At 40.5% G+C, this 24,593-nt stretch overlaps 1 protein-coding gene across 1 annotated transcript; it reads right to left on the bottom strand.

Moving 5' to 3' along the window:
• Positions 1 to 10,293: 10,293 nt before the first annotated feature.
• On the bottom strand, positions 10,294 to 24,462 carry LOC135438141 (uncharacterized). Its single transcript, XM_064696325.1, has 3 exons — positions 23,306 to 24,462; positions 14,668 to 15,308; positions 10,294 to 12,461 (listed from the first exon to the last, which is right to left on the bottom strand). Exons 1-3 carry the CDS (start codon positions 24,188 to 24,190, stop codon positions 11,564 to 11,566), a joined length of 2,424 nt encoding a protein of 807 aa, XP_064552395.1. The 5' UTR covers positions 24,191 to 24,462; the 3' UTR covers positions 10,294 to 11,563.
• Positions 24,463 to 24,593: the final 131 nt, after the last annotated feature.

The raw sequence follows: 24,593 nt of genomic DNA, 5'->3' as shown, positions 1-24,593 counted from the left end.
AAGCTAAAAGAACTTGATTTTTTTGCTGTTTACGAAGGGGTTATTAACCATAAACCCCTTATGTGGGTCTTTTAGGAGAATCTGAGAATTGATTTGCATAAAAGCACACTTATATGGCTAAGTTCAAGAAATGTATCATATATATCTGTAATGAATTTAAGCTATTATTATTAGGATTCTGTCTGTTCATTCGTAGGCATGTATGACCCCAAAACTCTAATTCACTGTGGTTCAAGTAGAATAATTCGTGCATACGTATAATATCTGAGATATATTTCATCATGAATAGCTGGTTACCTATTATCTTATACATCAAATAACTTGGAAATTAAAATTGAACGTGTTTTGTGGTGTGAAATGTCTGCTGTTGCGCCAAGAAAAGGTTTTCACTCAACGAAAAAAAAAAAGTTATAGGGCTATAAAGAAAAATGTAAAGGTCTAGTAAAATGTTTACGCACATCCTTTTTTTCGTCGGCACCATAACCAATAATAAGAAAGATGCGAACACAAAAGTCTGACCACCGGGGCAACATGTGCCACGACAAAGTAACACAAAAGATAAACCTTTGTTGCGAATGGTCGACACAAATATGCGCAAAGAATGTTAAAGTTCAGGGGAACAAAGCGAATTGGCGGCAGCAGCGAAAACTCGTATCAGTAAATGTTAGTCAGAAGCCTGCCGTCATTTTACGACATGAAGGACACCAGTAAACAAAGGCTTATGGCGTCTATTGCGCCATTTGAAAGTTTTGGCACTGACAGCTCATTTGCTGTTGCCCAATGGAGTCTGTTAATACAGTGTGCAAAGCTCCTTCATGATCTGTCAGTGGATGTCCTCGAAAGTCAGCCATTGTGCTCGTATATCGTATATTCGGTATTGTGCGGGAATACCATATTATTGATTTGAAACACATTTTGTTTCACCTGCGAACAACAACTAAACTTGGTCTAGAGAGAGTCAATAAAAGAGCTAAAAAAATGTCTTATTTTAAAAGGTGCTGGGAGAATAACTTATACTTGATATGTATTAGATAAGAATTTGCTGATGATAATCCTGGGATAAAGTGAACTCGTAACTATTTCAATGATATTACCATACTTAATAATACTTACCATACTTACCATAATACTTATGGAAGTACAAATTTTGAACAAGTTCATACAGCTGCAACAAAAAGTACCATATATAGCATAGAAATATAAAAACTCAACTCTGAAAAAGGTTGAAGACAAAAAAATTAAAATATAAATACATATTACAAAAAACAAATATATTTTAGAATTAAACTTTTTATTGAAATGTAAAATAGAATCCAACGTAAAATCAGCGCCAATCATGCAGCATAGTATATTATTCCGCTTGAGCTAGTTGAAATTAATGAAAGATGTTTGCAAGTAAGGAAAACTGCAGTGTTTCCAAGTGGTAAAATTACCGAGTTCCTACTCACACTCACCTCTGCCCCCTTACTATTAGATGTTAAGGGCTCCACAGCTAAATGAGTCCCTGGAGCGTATTTTTGGCTAACACATAGCCTTCAATAAAGTGGCCGACAAGTATATGTTACAGTTACACAATTTTGTTGCTAGTTTTCCCTCGAATGTACCTGTAATGGCGGCCTATTGTGCTGTCATTTGCACAAATTTAATTGATTTGTGCTGGCCTGCGTCCCCGTTTCCATGACTTGCTTTAGGTTTGCCCCATAATTAAGATAAACACAAATGGGAGAAGAAAACAAAAAGTGCGCAGCACACAATTTTACCTGGTCTCCTGTGAATTGGGGTGGTTCTCGTTACCTTAGTACTCGACAAATCGACAAATTCCCTTTAATTGTAATTTGTGTTCCATTTATTGTTGACGATGCTGCCATTAATGACTTTAATAATTAAAACGTACTTAATCGCAGCCATTCGGGGTCAGATAAATGATTACCGCCATTAAATGTTCAACCTAATTAAACTATATAAGAATATAAGAAGGAAATATCGGAGGACATGTTGTTCAAATAAAACTTGTGATATTTATAAATAATTAAATACATTACCCACAAAAATTGAGCTTAACTTCACATTCTTATTTTAATTAAAATAGCCAAAAAACAACATTAAATACCAATATCTAGGAATCAAAATAAGTGTATTAAGCTAAGGTGTGAAAGTGTGAGAGTTTTATTTAAATATTTTCCTTGTGAAGTCTTTATTTACTTGAAGAAACCTAATGCTTTCTACGTACCTTGCGCGCTCAACTGTGTATCTATAAAGAAATGCACACAAATGCGTGCTTCAAAGTACATACCTAAACGTAACTAAAGCTTTCCGTGTATCTTAAAGATTCTCGTGTTCGATTTGTGTACTGATGCCGTACAACAACAAAAAACAGTCAATAAGTCGAGGGCTTTCCTGGGAACACGATACGATAGAAAACTTTGCATTCTTGAGTAAACTCATTTTCTAAAAAAAAAAGTATAAACGTGCTTAGGGCTTAAAAGGATGCGTTTAATTGAAAAATATATTTGAAATTTGAGTGGCACTACCTTTAACCAACTTTTGGTATATATCTGTCATTGAGTTGTATGCAATTCCACGTTTCGCCTGGTATCTGATAAAGGCACGTGTCTCCCTAAACTCATAAATTGTAGCCAGCAGTCGCTGTGCAGAAACGAGGCCAACACAGAACACTCGGTCTGCCAGATTGGGCCCGCAGACGAAAATCAATTGAATTGTAATTGAATTGCAAACACTTGAGAGTCAAAAACCGCCGAGAAAACGTATGAATATTTTACGTGAACGATTTGGCACTGAGAATAACGAACAAAGGGAAGTTGCCTACATTGTGTTGTATCCTGAAGCTTCTTCCCATAAATACCCTTGAAAAAACATTGTGGCCTTCCAATGTTGGTCGTTAGCATAGACCAAAAAGTATATTTTGTGTATCGATTTTGAATTTATTAAAATATATTTTGAAAGGTAGCTGAAAAGGCGAAAGAAATGTATTTAGTATATAAATGAATCATATCGTAATGAATAGAAAAAAACGTATACGTTGAAACAAAAGCTCCTAACTTTTGTTTTTGGAATATTTTAAATAAAATCACTGTCCTTTTCGAGGGTGTTGCCAGCGAGCGATGGAAACATAAGAGTGTGGAATTATTTTTACCAAAATTACACACAAAATATGCAAAAGCGGAAAATAAATTTCATGCAGGCAGCAGTGGAGTTAACAAAATATTCAGTTTGCTTTAGACCAAAGGCCAAGGACGAAGAAGAACGAAACGTGCCATGGAGCGTGTGAGCAACTACGTCAGCACGTACGCATATCCGTCATGTGCGAAGACTGAGGAACGAGGAGTTCCGAGCAATTGGCAAAAAATCGAATTGAAAATGTTTTTTTTTTAAGGGCATCCAGAGGCCCCTAAAGTCGACTCCGATTTGCCACAACAAAGAATAAAACAAACCGGAAGTGTAAGCAATGAGAGCTGAAAACGAATGAGGAGCGAAAACGTCGAAGTGGCCATGCATGAACAGTAAATGAAGAAGTCGCCGGTCTCTGTCTGTCTGTGTGTGTGCGTGTGTCAGTTTCCGGCGGATGTGTCGCGAGTGCGCCAACGCGCGTACTGCGCTTTTCAACTAGAAAAACAAATTAAATGGCTTTCATGCGAATGAATTTTTGACTTAAAGCAGCCATCTCCGGCCGCGGCATCGATGTCTTCTTCTATCCCACAGCAATGTACGATATGCTCGCCCTATGGCGCTTTGAAAATTGGAAAAATCCAAGTAATCAAACGAAAAATAATATTTGGCTCCGTGTATACCCCTTATTCACAGATTATAGGTACTCGTAAGGCTGGTTTGAATTCGAGAACAAAGACAAACAACATTCAAATTAGATTTACTCTTTCAAATCAGATTACTATTTGTCATTGTTTCTTCAATACACACCCGAAATTGATTCTTTAGTAACTTTGGTTATTAACATGGGTAGAATGACTAAGCTTCTCGTCCTGAACGCCCTTTTGTCTGCACATAAACAATATACCATATATCCATTATCAATGGGTACAGGGAAATCAAAAAAATAAGGTAGACCATTAGATAATAATTTCTTTCTGAAAGATAGAAAGAAAATTTTACATTCCCTTCGATTTCCCAACTAATAACATCTTCACTTTATTAAAATTACATTTGCAACATACTTAGGGGAATGTATTTTCGTATTCATCATGTTGGAGGCACAATTGAATTAATTAAAAACATTACGTACCACTCACACAAACAGATACATGTATGCATATGGCTGTTGGTGTAGAGATGTGCGAGCACACCTTTGATTCGACAGGTGATTCAGGCTAGGAGCATCCGTGGTGGCTTTCGCACCTTCTGTAGTACGTGTTTTCTGAAAAACATATATATACATATAAATATATATATACATATGCATATGTGTAATTCATCTTTAATATTTTCCTTATGCATATTTGCCAGGACCTGGCAGTCCGTGAGCTCTGCCTTCAGTGCGTGGTTGTGGATCTGGGCTCTGGGGCGGCCGACCGGAGCAGTGCAAATGTTATTTCGTTTAACTCGAATATGCCATTATACACATCACATACACATATACATATGTGTTGGCAGGGAGTCTATAGAGTTTGTAACTTTTATGATTGCTGCTGATGCCGTTTTCCCTGCTGCTGCACGCGTTACAGTCTTTCAACAAGCGCCATCGGCTAGATTGTCATATTGCACAAGATAACGACCTGGCAGATGGACAAACCGACAGCTAGACAGCTACATGCATATCCTTTTCCCTATATGTCGATGACGACGCTGCACCTGGCCGTGCCGTACCGTGCGTACCTGGCCAAGTGTCTCCCTTGGGGCGGCTGCCATTTATGGAGGAAAGCGTGCGAGCTGCTTCTTCTGCTCTTGCTCGTTTGTACATCTTCCGCTGAGCAGAGCATCCTCTGAGCTCCCGATGTGTACTCAACAGCAAATGCATTTTGCAAGTGCAACTGGCAGCAGCGGTAACAACAAAAACTTGTTGATTGTCGTTCAGCTGCAACTCCGCCCTAAAGCAACCAAAAAAAGTTAAAGTAAGTTAAGTGCGAATGCATTTCAGTTGAATTTACGCTTCTTTAAAGAGCAGCATTTCAGGTAAATTAACAGAAACACGCCGGGATATCAAATGCGGCAACTTCACAAGTGTCCTCTCCTAAGCCCACTCTTGAGCCTGACAGCATGGAAATTGGTTCCATACTCATATGTGTGCATGAGCAAATATAGTATGTCTATCAGAGTGTTTCGATGGGAGTGAAGTGGCCAAGTGTAAAATAGCATTGGTATATGCTAGAATCCTCTTCTGTCACATCAACAAGCCTAACAAGTGTCGATTGTTATTGCTGATAGTACGTTTCAGACAGCTCAGGAAATTATGTGGAGATTTTGTGATTCAAAACATTGTGATTGTGTGCTTTACTGCGCTGTCATTGAAAACACAAAAACTCATGTACAAACGCGTGCACAGCAAAAACAATTTTGTATGTTATATGGGCCCTGACACACCTATAAACAATAACACACAATGCTTTACTGAATTGCATTTTACATTTTACTGTCTGTCATTTGATTTACATCGTTGTGTTTTCGCATTAGAAATTTCGATCCTTTGCCATTTGCATCCGTAAAAGAATTACGAGCTAACTGAACGTAATTTATTTAAATATTTTAGTCTGAGCCGCTTTCCATTGTGTTGTATAAAATATAAAATATATATATAAAATTTAACTTTTGTTAAAGAAGAGTATATTTTTTGTGTGTAATGTCTGTCGGTAAAGTTCAAGTCTGCGAGCTTCGAATAATGAAGAAACCACTTTTCGAACTGTAGTTTTGAACAGAGTATTGAGGCGTCGGTTGCATCCCCTTTACGCACTTAACTTTTGATGTTTATGTGACTCATTTTGGGAACAAAGCACGCATAAAGTCCAATACAAATAACTAATTAATGGGGCTTTAGTATAACTACACCTTGGGTGCGCAAGAGCGCTTAATTACAAATGTGTTTGCCAACCTATTCGAAGCCATATTCCATGGTCAAATATGCGTGCCAAATTGGCCAGCAGCAAGGGCAAATCAATATCATCTTGTAGGCAAACACAACGTTCAAAACCAGATGCAGAAACGCCTTGAATTATGTCCGGACTCCTTGTGGTGCTCATTTGTGTTCCGCCAAATACTCGTAAACAATTCGCAGCTAAACAGGCCTGTCCCCTCCAGCAACCATATTGTGCAAGCCGCTTGCACATAAGCATTCGGCATAAGCACAAGCACAAGTATATGTAAATACGAAACACAGTGCGCTCAGCTATGACAGAAGCCAACCATTCGGGACACTCTTAAAACTGATGCTAGTGAAAAGACAATGCCGCAGTGAGTGGATCAGCATAAAGACTTTATAGCCAGAAGGACAAATTGTACTGCATAAGGGAATCCCGGACAACAAAAACTCGTCTAACTTATTTGCAAGCATATAATTCGACACTCCATTAGTTTTTGATCAAATATTGTTATATCTGAGCATAGTTTTAATTAAATGCATATAGATTTGGCCACGACGAATAATCATTTAGGATAATCCCATAATTGACTGCTGTTTGCTATGTAAATACAGGGAATTGGAAGCTCCAGCGCTCCTTCATTGTCAGTCCATCACCCTTTAACGAGCGTGTGTGCAATACTGTAGGTGGTGTGTGTGGTGTACGGTGTGAGGAAGCAAAGACAACAATTCTCGGCAGGAGCACTGATTTGCAATGTCCTGTGGCAAGGGCAATAGACAATTTTGCAAATTTCCTAATTGCACTTGGTTTGGCTTGCTCGGGCTGAAAATGATGTCGCTCGGCTTACCACACAGCCAACAATTTTGGGCTAAATGTCAATTTAGGGGGAGGGTGAAGGGTGCTAGGACGTGCTGCATCACTTTGAGGGCCAATTTGATTCTGGACTTGTATGCATTTGTAATGACTGTCCTTGTGGCAGGTCGGGGCTTGAAAGTTAGTGCAACGTCGATGCTTAAAACGAGAAAAATGTAAGGCAAAGCATCTTACAAATATATTTGCTTATATTTAATAATCATGTTGAGGTCTTAAAAATATTTAAAATATTTCGACTGACATCCGATGCAATAATTGCGGAAAACATGAAACTGCTCAAAAGTAGGCAATGAAATTTTTTCGAATGAGTAAAATGTAGATACAATCTGGCAAGTAGCCAAAACAGGTGTAAAATGTGGTAAATATCATGATTTAAGAGTGTTTTAAGCAAATAATTTAAGATGGTAAAAGTTGTAAAAGTTTTGTTAAATTTGCTTCACAAGTCGAAACCGTATATGGTCCAGCTAAATGTTCTGTTGAAACTAATTCATATTTAATATTTTGCTGATGGTAATGTGTGTTTACCCACATACATATTCAAAAATATAATTCATACGACATTCGAATACGTAATTTATGGACGTGAGCGTGCATATCGTTTAAGAGCTTATATCTGCCAGACGGAATTTACTTGTGTGGTCGCTTTGTTGACTTAGAGACTTGTCACGTTTTGCAGTCCCAACGAAAATTCAATGTTGGTGACAGGGCCAAACACGAATCCCCACCTTTCCATTCAGTGAAAATTGCAATTACAAGGGCCATGCCCGTATTTGAATTTTGAATAACGAGCCTGTTCAATGCTATCAACATCCGTGTTTAGTCTCCCATTGCGTTACAGTGCGGCATGTAACCAAACGTAATACAACTTGGAACTCTTAGGACATTTGCAAAATTTGCAAGCACACAATTTTCACAATTCCTACGCATTCAATCAATGTAATATCCTCTTAGTATAACTACAATTATGGGCATTTTATTTGCTAGTTTTATAAAGGATGCTGAAGACAATGGGAGCCCTTATTGGGCAGCACTTCTTGCCTTTCATCTCTAGAGAAGTTCATAGAATATTTAAAGCTTTTATGCGAAAAGTCGAAATTGATTATTTAAAAATTTAATAATCTCTCGAATAATTGTTAGTTATTGACTGGTCAACATTATAACAGAATCAACAAACCATAATTAAACAGGCAGGCTGAAGTGTAGCTTTCGGAATAAACTGCAGAGATTTATGATGACGGCGTTCAAATGAAACGGATGGGAGGGATGCGGTGCATGTCCACTTATCAACAACAACGAGCGTGGCAAGCACAATTCGTACAACATTTTAGTCATTATAAATGTCATCAAGCATTATTTTTTCCATCAACTCGCGCCAGCTCTTCGGGCAAAATGTTTATGGCTTTTTTGGCGCATGCTGGGCATAAAGGGGGTGCATGAGGGAGCGGGTGGGTAGCTCAAACTACTTGACAATGGGCATTATGCTGGAACTTGAACACAATGTGCCATAGGGAAAGGCATTTTTAATGAAATAAAATTAAGCGGGAAATTGAAACCGGACAGCGCGTTAATGAGAAAGCTATGTAACGACGGCCCTGGCGTTAACGAGTGTCTACATTTGGGAGTGGGCGCTATCTGGTATCACTTAATTAAGAATTTGTCGTAAAGCCGTACCAAATAACATGCTATTAATTTTAATGGAAAGTGTAATCATTAACGAAGGTAATTTAATGTCCGCGACTTGTACCTGTCATTAAAATATTGTATTACAAATCAACTAACTAATGAATAAGATAAGTTTAATATTTTTCTCCATCTTTAAAAAAACACTGTATGTTCTGACTAGTTGAATTTGGTCAATCACTGACTGATGCATCAACGCAGAGCCCAAATTCATTCCACAAGTGTGCAAAACTGGTGGATATAGTATCAGGTGGATGGTCGACAAGGTGGCCATTCCACAAAACTAATACATTGACAAATATGTGACTCCAACATTTTCTTGTCATCCGTTAGACTTAAAATTTATTTTCAAATATAAGCTATCAATATATAAGCTATGTAAGTTGTCAATAATTCTAGGCAAACCTGTTTTGCGTGCGATGTGGAAGAGCCTTCATTTCCAATCGATTGGGCTGGCGCCTTCTGACTGTTGCATACACGTTTCTCCCAATTTTCAATGGGTACAGGTTGCAAAATACATTTATGAATAATTTTAACTAATTGTTAGTCTATTAGGGCAAAGGCAGTATGCATTGGCTTAAAAGTCCTTTTGGGCACTTAAGTAGGTCTTAAAATTGCCTTTTACTTGTATTCAATTTAATTTTAAGAGAAAATACAGCCGAAAATTGTTGCAAAACAAAGGGAGGACAGCCTGGGCACAACAATTAGTGTCTCTATTATGCTACAACAAAAATAAACAATCGGCAGAAAATGAACAGCAGATAGGTCACAGAAGCTTAATTCTAAATGGAAGCTATCAAGACAAAAACCTTAACTCCTCGTGTAAACAACAAAAACATTGTTATCAGACATTGATGGCGTTGGCGCCATCAAGGCCCATAACAGGCAGCCCAAGGAACGTTAGCGGAGATTGGAATTGGCAATCTTTGTGGGCTAGTGGGCGGGTTTCGTATATTCGCGTTCAAATACCAGCAAGTTTCAATGGACTGTAAATGAATAGAATTTACTTGGCCTACAGCTTCGTAAGGACTCTAGGCGTTGGTTCTATTTGCGCTATGGGCTTCTTTGGGAAAGCCAGCTGCATTTTCTTTCTCAAGTGGTAAAAGTAGTTAAAAATAAATAAAAGCGAGGTATAAGGCCAAGCAGGAAAAACTACGTTTTTTGCTAAAAAGAACTTGGTGAACTTTCTTTGTGCTAGCTGAATTTTGATTTACGACCACTTAACGTTTTTTATGGCCTCAGACAACAAGAACGCGTTAGTGTGCGCCTCAGCACTTATGCCAACGCACATACATAAAATGAATCCCTACGCCTTAGTATGGAGCATTATTTCCAGTAAATTATGGTTGAGAGTTCAGCTTCTATGTACATAAGTACTTTTGTTTGCAAGTCACCAGAAACAAATGAGAACGGCGCAGTCGGGTGCAAGCGACTGCACAATACTCTATTCACAACTTACCCGATTTAAGTATGAATGTACTTTATAACCTCTTTAACTTATTCAATGCATATCTGGAATATATCTTGTATTATCATGAGAAGTTGCAGAATGAAACACACGTTTATTGATATTTATTTCAGTTTATTTTATGGAAATGCAATTATTTTATACGATATTTATGTTGCATTCCTAAATTTAATAAGAACGATTATGCTTGTATTTCTGTTAATTTTAATTAATTTAATAATGTGTGTGTGTGTTTTAGTGTACAAACACATAAAACACTTTTAATTTATATATTTTGTGTTTTTATTTTAATCCTGTAATATTAAATGCCATTACACATTTCACATTTGTGCGACAATAAATTATTTTTGCATTCATATTTTTACTTAGTGACATATAATTAAAAGTTCTGGGGTTTGAGGGCTGCAAATAACTGTATTTGATTATTATTGTATTATTTGTTATGACAAATTTATATTGTTATAGTATAATACAGTGGCAAAGTGCTAGCGGTCCATTCACTTGGCAAATGCAGTAAGTTGCATCGGGATTCGCAATAAAAAAAAAATCGCTCGCTCAAAAAACTCGTTGATGCGTTATTTTTGGATGCACTTTAACGGTCAAAACTAAACCAAATACTAGTTTACAATTTTATTATTAGTAATTCTAACCATGTTTATTCAGGCGCAAAAAAACGCGGCTTTAAAGGTTAATTTAATTTAGGAAAAACATGCACACTGGATATATAAATATATGTATATACCGAATGTTCGATTGCATGTTTTTATGGTGTATTTTAATTATTTTGGTCTTGCCATGGAAACATAAAATATGTATAACATGTTTTAGCCACTGGTATTTTAACTCTTTTGTGTTTTTAATTTCCTTACAATTAATAATTAATTAAATTATAATTATAAAACATAATAAGCACTGACTCCGTACGCCTACGTATCAAATTATTTATTTGCAACCTTTAAATAAAACGTGAAACCCACATATATCTCTACTTCAATTAAGTCCGAATATAAATTTGTATTCTACGTATGAACGTACTAATTATATTATAATACATACTTATTTTTATGCTTCTTGATTTTATTTATATCGTCAATTCGTCGTTTTGATTGCTGTGTCAACGTAAAGTTATTTTAACTTCCATTTGCCTGTGCATTGTCAGAGGATTATTATCGTATGTTAATAAATAAATGAAGAGCGATTGAACTCAATTTTCAGCTTAATGGACCGACAGATAGACAGACAGACAGCCAAACAGTTAAGCTCGAGCAATAACTACTGCCTACTGCAAAAGTCCACTGACTGCAAAAGTGGTTGCCATTGTTGTGGCTGTGGCCGCCATTGCCATGCGGCGCATTTCCGTTTGATTTGCGATGGGCTCTAGCTGACGCCAGAGCTGCGCACCCGTTAACGCCTTCTCGGTGTGATTGGGGTTGACCCTCTCCAGCTGGGACACGGTAACGGGCTCATCGCGGCGCGTTCTCACCGCCTGCGGCAGTGGTCACGACGACATGTACGTGCATTGTGTCTTTGGTTGCGGCTCCGTCTGCTCGATTGGTTGAATAGCGGCGCGCTTCCAGTAGTCGCGCACCGTCTCTACTGTTTCCATGATGCGCAAAAAGTTGCGCCCAGCCAGCATGGCAACATCCTCTTCACTCCAGTTGTGATCTTCTAACAGCGCAGCCAGCAGTTCCGGGTACTTGGATACGTCCTCCAAGCCCATCGGGGGCATCTCAATGCCATCGTAACCGGCACCCAGGCCAATGTGTTGAATTCCAGCAATGGCTCGCACATATTTAATATGTTCTATTACATCCTGCAATCGCGCCTGACGTCCGCAGGCCACGTCCTCTGGGTCAAAGCTCAGCATAATGAGACCGCCGTTCTCGGCCACCAAACGCAATATATCATCGGGCACGTTCCTCGTCGAGTTGCACAGCTGGCGTGCCGCCGAGTGGGAGAAGATGACGGGCGCCCGTGTCACCTGAAGCACATCACGCGCCGTTGCATCCGAGCTGTGCGAAAGATCGATCATCATGCCCAGACGATTCATTTCCCGCACAATGGCCTTGCCAAAGGGCGACAGGCCCTGCTCCAGTGGAGAGGCACTTGACCCGGCCCAGGACACATCGCAGCGATGCGTCAGGCTGAGGTAGCGTGCACCCAGCGAATAGAAAGAGCGCAGCACGCCAAGTGAAGAGCCGATTGTGTGGCCCCCCTCGATGCCGATCAGCGAGGCCAGGAGGCCGCGCCTGTGCGTGGCCACTATCTCCTGCGAGGATGTCGCCAACACCGTATCTCTGGCATACATGTCAGACAGCCGCCGCACAATGTCGATTTGCTCCAGTGCCAGCTGGACAGCATCCAAGCCCTGCGCCTCGCATGGCACGTACGCCGACCTGCAATGAAACCAAACACAAAAAAATATAAACAAAATAGTTTTATGTTCTTATGGTCGCTCCGAAAGGCGAAAAGTCAAGTAATTGAAAAAACTGCAAAATTTATATCCTTACAAAGAGAGGAAAAACAAATATGCTTAGGCTAAAATATATTTAATAATTGGAAAAATGTACAAATATAAATTGGTTGATGATGAACATCTACCTCCTAACTATACAGATTTATATAGCTAAATTAAAATTAATCCAACTGTCATGCTACACTTTTAACATGATCTTCGTTGATTTGTCTGACTGTTTGGGTTACTTTGACAATATTTCTACCGATTTTAGTATGCTGTGAATTTATGAAGTTTTTCTTCAGTTTCATAAGTTTGTTGAAAGTAAGTCCAACACAAAAACACATTAACACTTTTTTCAATATGCACAGGACGTGGGCGCGCGCTGAACAGTTCAGGTCCTGCAAGGAAAGCCATCAAATCTTTCCCAGGGAACCGCCACAAGCTCAACCGAATACTTTTGTACCGTCATTTGATAAAGAACAACCGTCAATTGGTTTGTTGTTGGGCTGGGAATATGGACGCCTCTGGTTGAAGGAGCATAAGGAGAATATGGATAAGGAACTAAGTGAAGCGAAGCCTTATTTTATTGAGCCCGACTTTAGTTGGTGGGTAAGCAAGCGCACCACAGTCCTAGATCGTCGTCAGATCTTTTTAAAGAAGAAACAGAATCCACATATCAAGAACTGTAATTTGTCTGCATTTGCCACATCGAAAACCATTCGACAAAAACGTACAAATACTACAAACCGTAACAGTTCAGCTGCTCCCGGCTCGGACCCTGCTGGATTAGTTGCTCCCGGTTCGGCTTCGGCCGGAGCAGTTTCGATGACCAACGCTGAGAAGGCGAAGATATGTAAATGCAAGGACTGCAAGCAACGCCGCTGTGGAGGTCAGGAAAAAAATAAACTCTTAAATGAAATAAGGAAATCCGTTCCGATTCCTTGGTATTGAAATTGATATTGTTCGCTAGAGGCTCAATGCAATCTAGGGGTACTCAATTCTGGTGGGACACGCAAATATCTCAAATCTATGGGAAATCAATGGCTTGTTCCTGAAGTAAACCACAGAAATATTTGATTACATGTCAATAATGGATTAATATAGAACAGCTAGCTACAGTAGCGTATAAAGAATAGTTTTATCCTCATTTGTGTTTTCATTTATTGAGTGAAACGACTTCATCTATTTCCTGATTTTTCCCCATAACCCATTCAGATCCTTGCAATATCATTATTATGCAGTTTGCGTGCTACCCATAAAAGTGGTTAACTAACATTACATTTGAATTTTAAATGCAATGACATTGCAATAAGGAGGGCCACTAAAAACTACTATAGCCAACGAAATGGCGCAATCCTGGTGAGCTTTAGTTCAAGCTCCGGCGAATACGGACGGAGTTTCGGACGGAAATTGAACAATGACGACCACTAAAATTAAGTTCGAAAATGGCCCAGTTACGCTCTGTTTGGAGGCGGGCAGAGCAACAGCTTGAATGTTTGGTATCAGAAGTCTACCAAATAAAATCGAGTGGATTGCCCATCAGCATTTTTCCCAAACTGCAGCTGTCTGCCGCCTGTCAAGCACCACTCCTCCTTGTGTTCCCAATCCAATACATTTGTTTTGCTGTTGTTTCTAGTTTGGCCATGGCATGCAGATAGGCATGTTGGCTGGGTGCTAAAGATTGCCTGGAAGCTGAATACGGTTGGCCGTTTGCCCTGCAGACGCGCAGTGGCTGTTGCCAAATTTTATTTTGCAGTCAAATTGTTGGCATCTCTTGCCCGTGGGTGGGCGGCAGTGTGAATGTGGGCATTGCGGCGATTGCTTGTATTGCTGATGTGCGCCCGGTGCTAGGTAATTGTTATGGCTGAATGTCAAACACGGTTGAATGTGTGTCATCGACTCCTATCAGTAAAACATCGACCAAAAAACACTATCAAGTCTTTTGCAGAGAACCAACATTTTGTAAGTTGATGGATCTGTTGTTATTTTGCTAGCTGAATGGACCACAATTTTATCAGCATAGGATATAGTCATTTTCTAGACACCTAAGTCTACTGTGAGCTTCATTTAGAGCCTCGGTTCTTCATCAAAAATTATAGGCTGTGATTGTTCAATTTAAGTTCTTTAGGTAGATTACTACTTACCAGACCTGCACACCGACAAGTCCTTGCTTAAGCCGTTCCATATCTGTTTGCGCCCACGTCGGGCGTGCCCACATCGACTTGTGATCAAGGTCGTGGCTTAGATGAACCAGCTCCAGGCTACTGTGCGCGTACTTGCGCACGTTCCAGGCAAAGTTGTTGTGTCCGTCGACGAGCGGTACTTCACGTAGGATGCGCCTAACGATGCGCAGTCTTTGTGCGTGAGAGTTTCGGCTGGGCGACATGAGAAAGTGTTGGTAGGCCAGTGTAGCAGCTATAGCCAGCAGGCAGATGGCGCTAACGAGGGTCAGAGCCACCATCCAGGAGCCGCGTCGCGACTTGTGGGCGGCCCCTGAGCTGTTTCTGGCCTTGCGGGCAGTCTTGCCCTTCGCTTTGCCGGAGGCACCGGCTGCCGCTGCCGCTTCCGTTGCCAAAGAGGTGGGCGACTTTGTTTCGAGAGCGATTCCAGCGATATCGTTGCCAACAACGACTCCGCCCGTCATCGCACTGCCAAAGCCCTTGGACTTCTGGATGCTGGCAATCTCTCCGCCTGAGTCACTGTTGGAGATCGAGTTCTGGCGGGAGAGTGTACGGCGTATGTTCGAGTGCTCCGTTACGTCTGGCAGCCCGCCAAACCCGGTTGTCTACAATAAAATTAAATAGGCAAAAGGGTCGCATTAATTTGCTGCTTTTTATTGGACTTATTACCTGACAGCATAAGGCGCTGCCTTTTATCCCAACCCCACCGTCCGCTTCGAAGTTGCTTCATTAAAAGTACGTCAAAGTTTCTTCGTTGATTTTGCGCTCTAATTAAAACTGCTGCAAACTTTGAACTTTTTGTAATATTCATAGCTGGCATGAAACATCAACAAGGCTCAATCTGAAACTTTTTAATGAACCAAGTGACCAAATCAAAATCAATGCATTTGGAACCTGTCAATTTGATACACCAGGCGCGGAGGCCCACTGGCTGTTAGGCTAATCTCGGCTCTAACTTAATTGAGCCTTAGCAATAATTCATATATGCCACTGTGCATGGAATTGGTCGTCCGCATTAATGAATGTCGCCCAAAAACTTTCTTTGGCAAAAGTTTGTCATCAAGTTTGCCCCGAACTGTCAATGGTTTGATTAGATTGGGACTCTCTGAGGGAATTACGGGAAGACCAACTAAGGGAAATTCCCAATGAATTAAATCAAATTCCTTTACGTGCATTATAGCCATCGGTGCACACCCTTATCTCTAATGAACCTAAATCATATAGACTAAGCTTAAGGTTTTTGTCCCAAAGACCTGCATTTTTCAATTGAATTAAATAGTCCATTTTATTGATTATGTGGGATCCTGTTATCTATAATTAAAAGCATATTTTATTCCGCAGACCGCAGCCACCCGCCCTTCTTATTTTGTTGCCCTTGCTCCTTTATACGCATTTGCGGTTAATTAGGTGAACCTCAGGGTATGTGAGCAATGAGCAAAAAATATTTCTTTAGCTAAGATTGCTGAACTAACTATGAGATACCCTTTACCCAGAAATATCTCATGAAAAATCGACTTTTTAATCTTATCCATTCAAATCTTGATTGTTATATTTTTCCTTTCTTCTTAACTATCAAATGTAACAAAATTTATGAACCCAGTTAAGGGTTAAGAGCCTGAAACTCGTCCTTCTGCCCTTACTTGCAGAGTTTTATTTATTCCCATTTTTACCCTAGCTTTATGCTAACAGAGTATAAAAGAGAAAAAGAATATCTGAAAATGTTTTTATATGCCAGTGAAAAATTAATTAAATAAAATACACGCGATGCAAAATAGGATGTCGGCCATGCCCGAAGTACAACAGAATGGGACGCCTGATACATTTAAAACTATTTTTAATTATGAATTGCGCCTGCATCCGGCAGCGAAATTAACTTTTATTAATACTGGCGAAACTTTCGACATCGCAATGCAAGTAATAACAAGTGGGAACGTTGTGCTATCAGTTTCCCGACTACAGGATACGCTATGTTCAGGGTCAAGTAGATAGCCAAATCTGAAGTAAGCAAAGTTTGGGCATTTCTCATCTTCATAATTAGGAGAGATATATATTATGTGGGTGGTATTGGTAAAGTAATGTTGGTCATTAAATAAATACTATATTTGGTTGCACTAGTTTTTGTCAAACAAATATATTCTGCTTATAGATAAATAGGCGGACTTTAGTGCAATCCCAATATACTCTTTCCCCTTTGAAAACAGAGTAGAGAAATAATGAGGCTGGTTAAAGTTTCATAAAAAAAAATCAACTCAATTTTTAATAAAAATGCAAATATTTTTCATGCTTTGCATTGCAACGATGCTTTGCATTCTCTGTATTTCTCATTCTTCTAAAGACGGCTAAAAGGCCGTCAAGTCCTTTGGTATAAAGGTTAAAATAGTTGCGCTTATTACAGGTTGACATATTTGTATACCAATATAAGCGAATAATTTTATAATAACTATATATTTAAGTAGTTGGCATATATGTATGAGCTTGTTACAGGGTATCTTTGGGTTCATCGCTGCTTTAAGGGTGCATTATTTTAGCCAGTTGTTTGTTTTGCATGGCGGGTGCCAATGCGAAAGTTTGTAGTTGGCGCTGCTACCACGAATTTTTATCTGAGTATTGAAATGATGGGTGGTTGGGGGCGAATCTTCCTTTAACCGGAAAGCAGTTTTAGCCACATTTTGCACTGAATATCCCTGCGTGGCAGAGGCGTTGGCGCTGTTAACAAATTTATGGGCGGTGGCAGGCGATGACCTCACAGCAGGTGGCTGCATTTGGGGCATGTTCAACATTTTGGTTGCACTTTGCTGTGGCTGTTGCGCCGAGCTTATAATAATTTCTAATTAGTTCAATTCGGCTCTAGAGAAAATTTGCCGAAGCTGTCAAAACAGTCATGGTGTAATTTTATAAGCTGGTTTGCAAATTTTGTTAGGCGTTATTGTCCATGAATGGGGGATATTTCTATTGCATTACTGAATAGATCTTAACAGGCTGATTTTTATGCTCAAAAATATAAAGTTTTACATTTTTTTTTTAAATAAGACCTATTTGTCGACGAGCAGTAGTTTTATAGATTTACACAGAATACATTATAACACGTCAACGCCAGCATGTCAACGGACCAGGACAATCATGTTGCGTCTAGAGGCCCAGAAGATTTCGATGTTTGGTCCGACATACCCATTGATCAACGAACAAAATTTGAAATGGATGCGGCAATGGAGCCAAGCGCTGAGAATAACGACTTTTTGGACAATCCCGTTCTTCGATTCCCACACATAAATATAGATATTTTTAATATTGTTGGAGCCGTTGAAATCGACGGGGAAGTTTCGGCTGAGACGTGGGCGATCATCGAGTCTTTGGTGGAGCACGAAGTAGCCCAAATGGAAAACCCACAGTAGATTCAAGTATCCGCTTGTGTGAAACAGACAAATGTTTGTTATATCTCTAAAAGTGAATTAGAACTTTAAACAGACCTAACTATTTATGCAAGACTCTTTGAGGTCTACCATATACCAAGAATATGACAGCGAAAAATGGCTTTAAAATTCTTTTATATCCTGAAGCAGAGCTGGATTATACATACTTTAATACAGCTATGCATATTTGTACCCAGGCAGGAGACGTCCGATGTTTTAAAGAATATGCATATATTTATACACGATCATATCAAGATGTGAATATTATTTAAAAAATACAAACACTAAAGCAAAAGTTTTAAAAGAACTTTAATTAGGTGAAATTAACTTGTTCTGAGTAAGCTATTCGGAATGTTAAATTACATCTTGTTTTTATTGCCTTGCTTCGGCAATATAATTCTTTTATTACAAATAGCTGAAGTCTCTTCTGCAGAGACTTTTATACATTTGTTCGTGTTGTTAAGCAAACTTGATATCTTGAGCATTTCGCTGTTGAGTTTTAAATAAGACTTAAGCACACGATATGGTTCCAACTGCTACTTTCATAGGGCCTGACTAAAACACGCAATTTCAGCAGTATTTTATTTTTGTAAATCATCAGAGCAGAGCAGAGCGACAGGCGGCAGTCACATGACACAAAAGACGGCGAGCAACGGGAGCAAAAAGGCAGGAATAGGAACAAGGACAACAAAAAATGGCAGCTGTAACAAGAAAAGCAAAGGATTTAAGCAAAAAAAAACCTAGCGGAAAGCTTTTTAGTTTTCCGTTGTATTTTCTTTCGCTTTTTGTTTTAGGTTTTGTATACCTAGTAAACCAAAAATACCAAAACAATGGGAAACAATTGCAGCATTCATATTCATCTACATGTTTAAATTGGTGAAAGAAATCTTATGAAAACAGCAGCATCGGATTACTATATCGTATAGCTTCGATTGGAGCAATTGGCTAGAAATATAGAAGTGTTGTGGGACCAAGTATGGAAACATATCGATAATTTGCTATATGTATGCAAGTGTATTTAATTCGTATGGCTTCTTCCTTTAATTTTTAAATAACAGCAACAATGCGCAGAAGAAAGAATAATGTGTAGAAAACTAACTAAAAAATAGATGCTGCTGTTTAGTGTTGCTGTAGCAACTTGCAGAAAACTGTTGTAAAAACTTTTCTGTTCTTTTTCCGAACCGTTCTAAACTTATTTTGGTCTGTGTGAAAATTCGTTGAAGACATGTTTCACAGTTTTCGCAAACCCCACTTCTATAGAGGGTTAATGGGGGTCCAAGGTTTTTGGGAAAGATAAAGTTTTGCCAGAGTGGGTTCAAACTTATTTTCATAATGGCTTAAACTTGGAATGTAGATGCTCCTATGGGACGCTTGGAATAAGTTTATTTCAAATTACGAATTACCCCACATTGCACCGCAACCAAAAAAATCGATATAAATATGTATGAGGTAGTTACAGGGTATCATCTAGTGGTGTATTCTCGACTCTAGCGCACTTGCCTAAAGAGTAACATAGAGCTTTAAAATAGTTTTGAGAAATGATTATGATGAACGCGTTCATACATATATATGGAAAACTGATTTGTGCCCAACTTTGGGGATTTTTCGCCCATTGTGGTCCACTTTTCAACGCTTGCCCATTACGATTTTCATGCCCCCCCTGTGTCGCCTGGGGGGGGGGGGGGGTGTTGTAGTTGGAGTTCTCGACATCGTCCAATGCCGCTGCTGTTTTGCAGGCTGCGGTTCATGTCAACGTCGGCAAGTTTTTAGTTTTTCAAATGTCGTTGGGGCTTTTCACGCTGATGGACATCACCAGCAATAACGACAGCATTCCTCTCGCGTCCCCGCAACCCACTACAATTCTTTTTCCACTTCTCGCCTGTACACCCACTAACCGCAATGTTGTTGCTTTGTTATAGCCCGTCCTGGTCTCTAGTCTGAAATGGGCATCAAGAGGAAAAGGAGCAGCTGCCCGGACTGGCGGCGATGGCTGTGCTGGGACTTGGTGTTTGTTTGCTTCTGAGTTTGTCTGTTTCTATGTTTGCGTGTATGTCTATTTGTCTCTGAGTTATCTGGGCGATGACCGGCGATTGTCTAGACCCTGCTCTCTCTCGCTGTCTGGTTGTGTCTGCGCTGCGCTTAGTTTGCTATTTGTATTGGAAGTTAAGGAATTGAAGCTCTTTAAGTGTTCATTTAACAATTGAAAGTTTTAATCGACTTTCTTTGTACAGCACTCTTGTGCGCCCCAACTGACCTTAAACCAAGTAAGTATATGTGTGCGATGGCAAATGGCGTCTCCATTAAAAGCAAAAGTTGACAAAACTTGTGTGTTTAGTGTTTATCGCGATTGGCTACCCACACTCTGCGTGCTTAGTAGGATAGGATTAAGAAATGGAGCCCTAAATAATATATGTTCTATTTGTAAGCTAGACTATCTTACTAGGGTGCGAATTAGTTTAATTCATACAGACCTCGCTAAATGAACAACGAGAAGCCCGGTAAGTGTATGATTGAAGTCTTAGCCATAGCATGTAAGAGGCCATACTAGCTGCGAGTGACATTTTAAAAGTTAGGTTGAAAGTAGCTTGCAAGTTTATTAAGTACCTGTAACAATAATATATAACAGATTAGCTCATTGTTTCCAAATAGAAGCCTGTACAAACATGCTTCTCAGTTGTTGCATGTTGCATGTTGCATGCTGCATATTGCATGTTGTGATTGTGTGATTGGAGTGTGTTTTGTGTGTAGTTTATAAGTCAACAAGCTTATCGATTGTATTTTTAAGCTGACTGGCATAGATGACTTGCCACAGTCATGTTTTCGCGGATAATAAGTCATGATTACATAGTATTCCATCATGTTAAAGTCCTGAAGGGGAGTGGCAACAACTTTCGGGTGAAAAAAGGAAAGCAAAGCCTGAGCTGACAAGAACATTGACGGGTACAGAACACAAAAATATGCTAGTCAAGCTTGAGAGCTTTGCTCTGCACCCGCACACTCAGCCATCAATCAAGGAGCGGTTCGACAACACAAACTTAATTCTAAAATTCCATTTACCCAGCAAATGCATTCCCAGAAAATAAATTGAATAGGATCTTAAGCAGAAGGCTAAGTGGAGCAGCTCGGCATAAACGAATGCTGGAGAGTAAAACATAGCACTTGAAATTGGTGGGCAGCACAACGAATTTGCAGAGTAAACACTTAAATGGAGCGCGTCCTAAGCCAGAGTCAAATCGGAAAACTGAGAAATGTAGTCAATCAGGATTAAGTCAAGCTATAGATGGGTCACTGTGTGTTGGCCGTTTGGGAGGGGTTTTTATGTATTTTCTTTTTGTAGTTTTTGTAAAGAGTGTACACAAAGTCAACTGAAAAAATGGCTTCTTCGGCAAGCAGGGGAATAAATACAGTGGCAGACATGTGAGTTAAAATTGTGTCTCTACAAAGGGAGCTTTATCTCCGTCCTCGCCTCGATATCGAAAACTACAAGGGACTAATCTTGAAACATATATTTTAGGAAGCTAGAATATGCGCAACGGCAGCTGAGCGCTGTGTTCAGAATATCTCCTAGTCGGGCACTCCCAACTAGAGTTTTTTTACTTTTTAGTTGCTTTAGCTATATTTTTATATTTAAATATATCTTTATCTATATATATTTTCATGTTTGCACCAAACAAGAATCTTGCGTAATTCTGCAAAGTGAGCCACTGAGGAAAAGTTGTTGATAAAAAGCGTTGAAGCGGCAACAGGCACCGAGCAACGGAAAGATAAGCTACTCGAATTGCTGAATGGCCGGGCACGAGTCCACAGACGAGGGACAACGGAGCATGCAAGCGTGGCAATAATGACTATATTTATGGGCTTGGCGAAACGCATAAAACGCAGGTTCCGACAGACAAACAAACTCCACGACTGCGAGGATGCAAGCGGTAAGAAAATGGATAAATGGTCGAGCTGCAGAAAAGAAGCTGCAGTAGCTGCGTCTGAACGACACTTGCAACATTTAATTTATTATGCAAATGTGAACAAATGGCCCGAATGGTCATAGATGACAGGCGACGTCGCGGCTTGAATAATGGCCAAGGAGGACAATTTCCCTTTGCTTCGCTTCAATTCATTTGTATTCTTTACAGCTTTGGTTTTATTCGGTTCAATGTCCACTGCTGTTAAACTGAGGGAACTGTTTTCTTCTCTTGCAAAGAGATAACACATGACACGGCTTCGGGAATTTAAGATGCAAAGTCCAAACAAATTGAGTTACATGCAGATAATCGTTTATCAGATTCGCTCACAATGTGTCCAAATAAATGTATTTTGATTTGTCCACATATGTCATGCTCATCTAGCTCTCGGGATTTGGGAATTTGTGAGTTGTAGTCGTATTGGGAATATTAACTGCATTTTAAATCAAGTATGCGTGCTTTAGTTGAGAATGTCCATCTGAACACTTTGTGCTTTTTATTCTTGTCTAACTGTATACAATATGTTTATATGTATACAAGAGCTGTCTAATTTAGTTATGGGTATGAGTAGGAAAGCAATAGGTAAAATAATTGATATTTGGGTGAGTGAACTTATTTACATACTTAATTTCGTAGCTATGGGTGGTTTACCAATAATTAACTAAAAAGTGGGTCTTCATATAAATTTTTATAGATTAATAAACTTGAGCAGCGCATTTGATCAGTACAATAGAGAAAGCTACATTCCAAATTTGATCGAGACGGATATGGCTAAAGCAACTCGGCTTGGCTGCTTTATCAAGGTTTGAAAATTTTGAATGTAAAAAATTGATAAAAAACGATTGTTTGAAATTTTTTCTTTAGGTTTCGAACAGATTTTGACTCCTATTTGTCAATAATTATTGGAGACGTGTTCTTTATTCAATTGCGGTCCGTGGTTGTGTGGGGGAAAGTTCAAATCTTGAAGAAGAATCAATTTAAATGCCTATATAAACACGCATTGACGCATATATATAAAATGTTTCTTTTTTATGTCTCTTTCTTATCTGTCACACAGCCTATAATCTCCATCACATTGCTGCCGCCCTCATTTAAATCTCGGCACGCATCAAATGCGCGTCAATAATCGTAAATGTGTCCCCATCGCAATGGCGGAACAGCTCATGAATGCCAATTAGACGGGCGGCTTAGCAGTTGTCAGTGCCAGAGAGAAGAGCCACATGGGAGACGCACCTGGTAATCCATGTAGTTGTCGAAATGCATGTAAGAGCCGGCGCCAACACCGCCCGGCACTGGCAGGGGTAAGGGCAGGCCGTTGCTGTCCAGCTCGACGGCGGGCGGCGGCGGTGGTGATGGCGGCAGATTGTCTCCTTTGAAGGAGACGCGCTTGGTGTGTCCCTCGGGCCGCCGGTTGCGGCTCAGTGTGCCCGCAAATCGTCCGGCGTGCATTGCTCCGCCGGCTGCCAGCGTGCCCATCATGAAGGAGAGCGAACCGCAGCCAACGACAGCATCCTGATGTGGCTGCTGGTGGTGCGCCGACTGCAGGCCGCAGCCGCCGAAGCGAAAGTGTGGCATGCAGGTTGTAGTGGCGCCTCCTCCGCCGCACTCGCTGCCCTCAAAGTCGCTTTCCACGTCCGTCACAAAGGCGGCTGGTTGAAAGCTGCGCGGCAGCGTCGCCGCCGCTGACGCAGCCATTGCCGACGCAGCAGCCGACGCTGGCGGAGCGCGGCTTAGTGTGCCCGTACACAGAATGTTAACTGGCTGTGAATGGGAATGTGGATGCTGTTGCAGCTGAATGCTGTGTGGGAATTGTTCGCCGCCGCCTTGTAAGAGCGCCAATTCGCCGTTGACTCCGGCGCTGCACGATGCTGCTGCTCCCTCTACGCCTGCCGTGAGAATGTGAGCGGGTTGCAGCTGATAATAGTGCTCGACGCCGCCCTGAGGCTGCGGCTGCGACGCACCGGCTGTTCCCGCTCCTGGCGCCAGCAGTGTTGTTGGTATGACCATAATAGGCAGCATAGTTGGCGCCGAAGATGCCGGCGGTGTGTTTGTGCCGCAGGGCTGCAACAGCTCCATTTGGCACATCTCCTCATAGCTGAGTGGTCGCAGGTGCTCCATGTTCAAGTGTGGGCGTGGCAGCCGCTGTTTAATAGCAATTAATTAAATTCCACCTGACACTGCTATTCGACGCGTCTTTTCTCTGAATTTTCACCTAGACGAAAACACACACACACACATGCACATGTATGTATACACTGACAACGACGACGACGACTCAGTCTCTGCACAGGAAGCGGGGGTGCAGATTCAAAAGATTTCGCGCGCGTACCTTTCAAACGTTTCTCACATGACGCCTTCGCTCGTGCGCCTGGCCCAACTTTATCTCGCGACAGTCCTGCAGCAACTGAAGTACAAGCCATCCGACACATCTCGGAACTTTCAATTCGCCGTCGCCATTTTGTGCAGCGCTCGCGCATGCGTCTGACATCCGGAGCGACCATTCATTGCCGTCGCCATCGCC

This window comes from Drosophila montana, unplaced genomic scaffold (genome assembly GCF_035044405.1).
Source record: "Drosophila montana isolate Dmon_TW-CO22-7 unplaced genomic scaffold, ASM3504440v1 contig_3846_1, whole genome shotgun sequence".
In the NCBI taxonomy this organism is placed as follows: domain Eukaryota; kingdom Metazoa; phylum Arthropoda; class Insecta; order Diptera; family Drosophilidae; genus Drosophila; species Drosophila montana.
Note: the sequence above shows the minus strand (reverse complement) of the source record. Positions and strands in the feature narration are given on the sequence as shown.

What these genes read in the sequence shown, in the direction of transcription:
- LOC135438141 (XM_064696325.1), bottom strand. Translation starts at nt 24,190, where the DNA reads ATGGAGCACCTGCGACCACTCAGCTATGAGGAGATGTGCCAAATGGAG. An exon ending in ACAACTACATGGATTACCAG is followed by an intron (nt 15,309 to 23,305) that starts GTGCGTCTCCCA and finishes ATTTTATTGTAG; the next exon opens with ACAACCGGGTTTGGCGGGCT. An exon ending in CTTGTCGGTGTGCAGGTCTG is followed by an intron (nt 12,462 to 14,667) that starts GTAAGTAGTAAT and finishes GTTTCATTGCAG; the next exon opens with GTCGGCGTACGTGCCATGCG.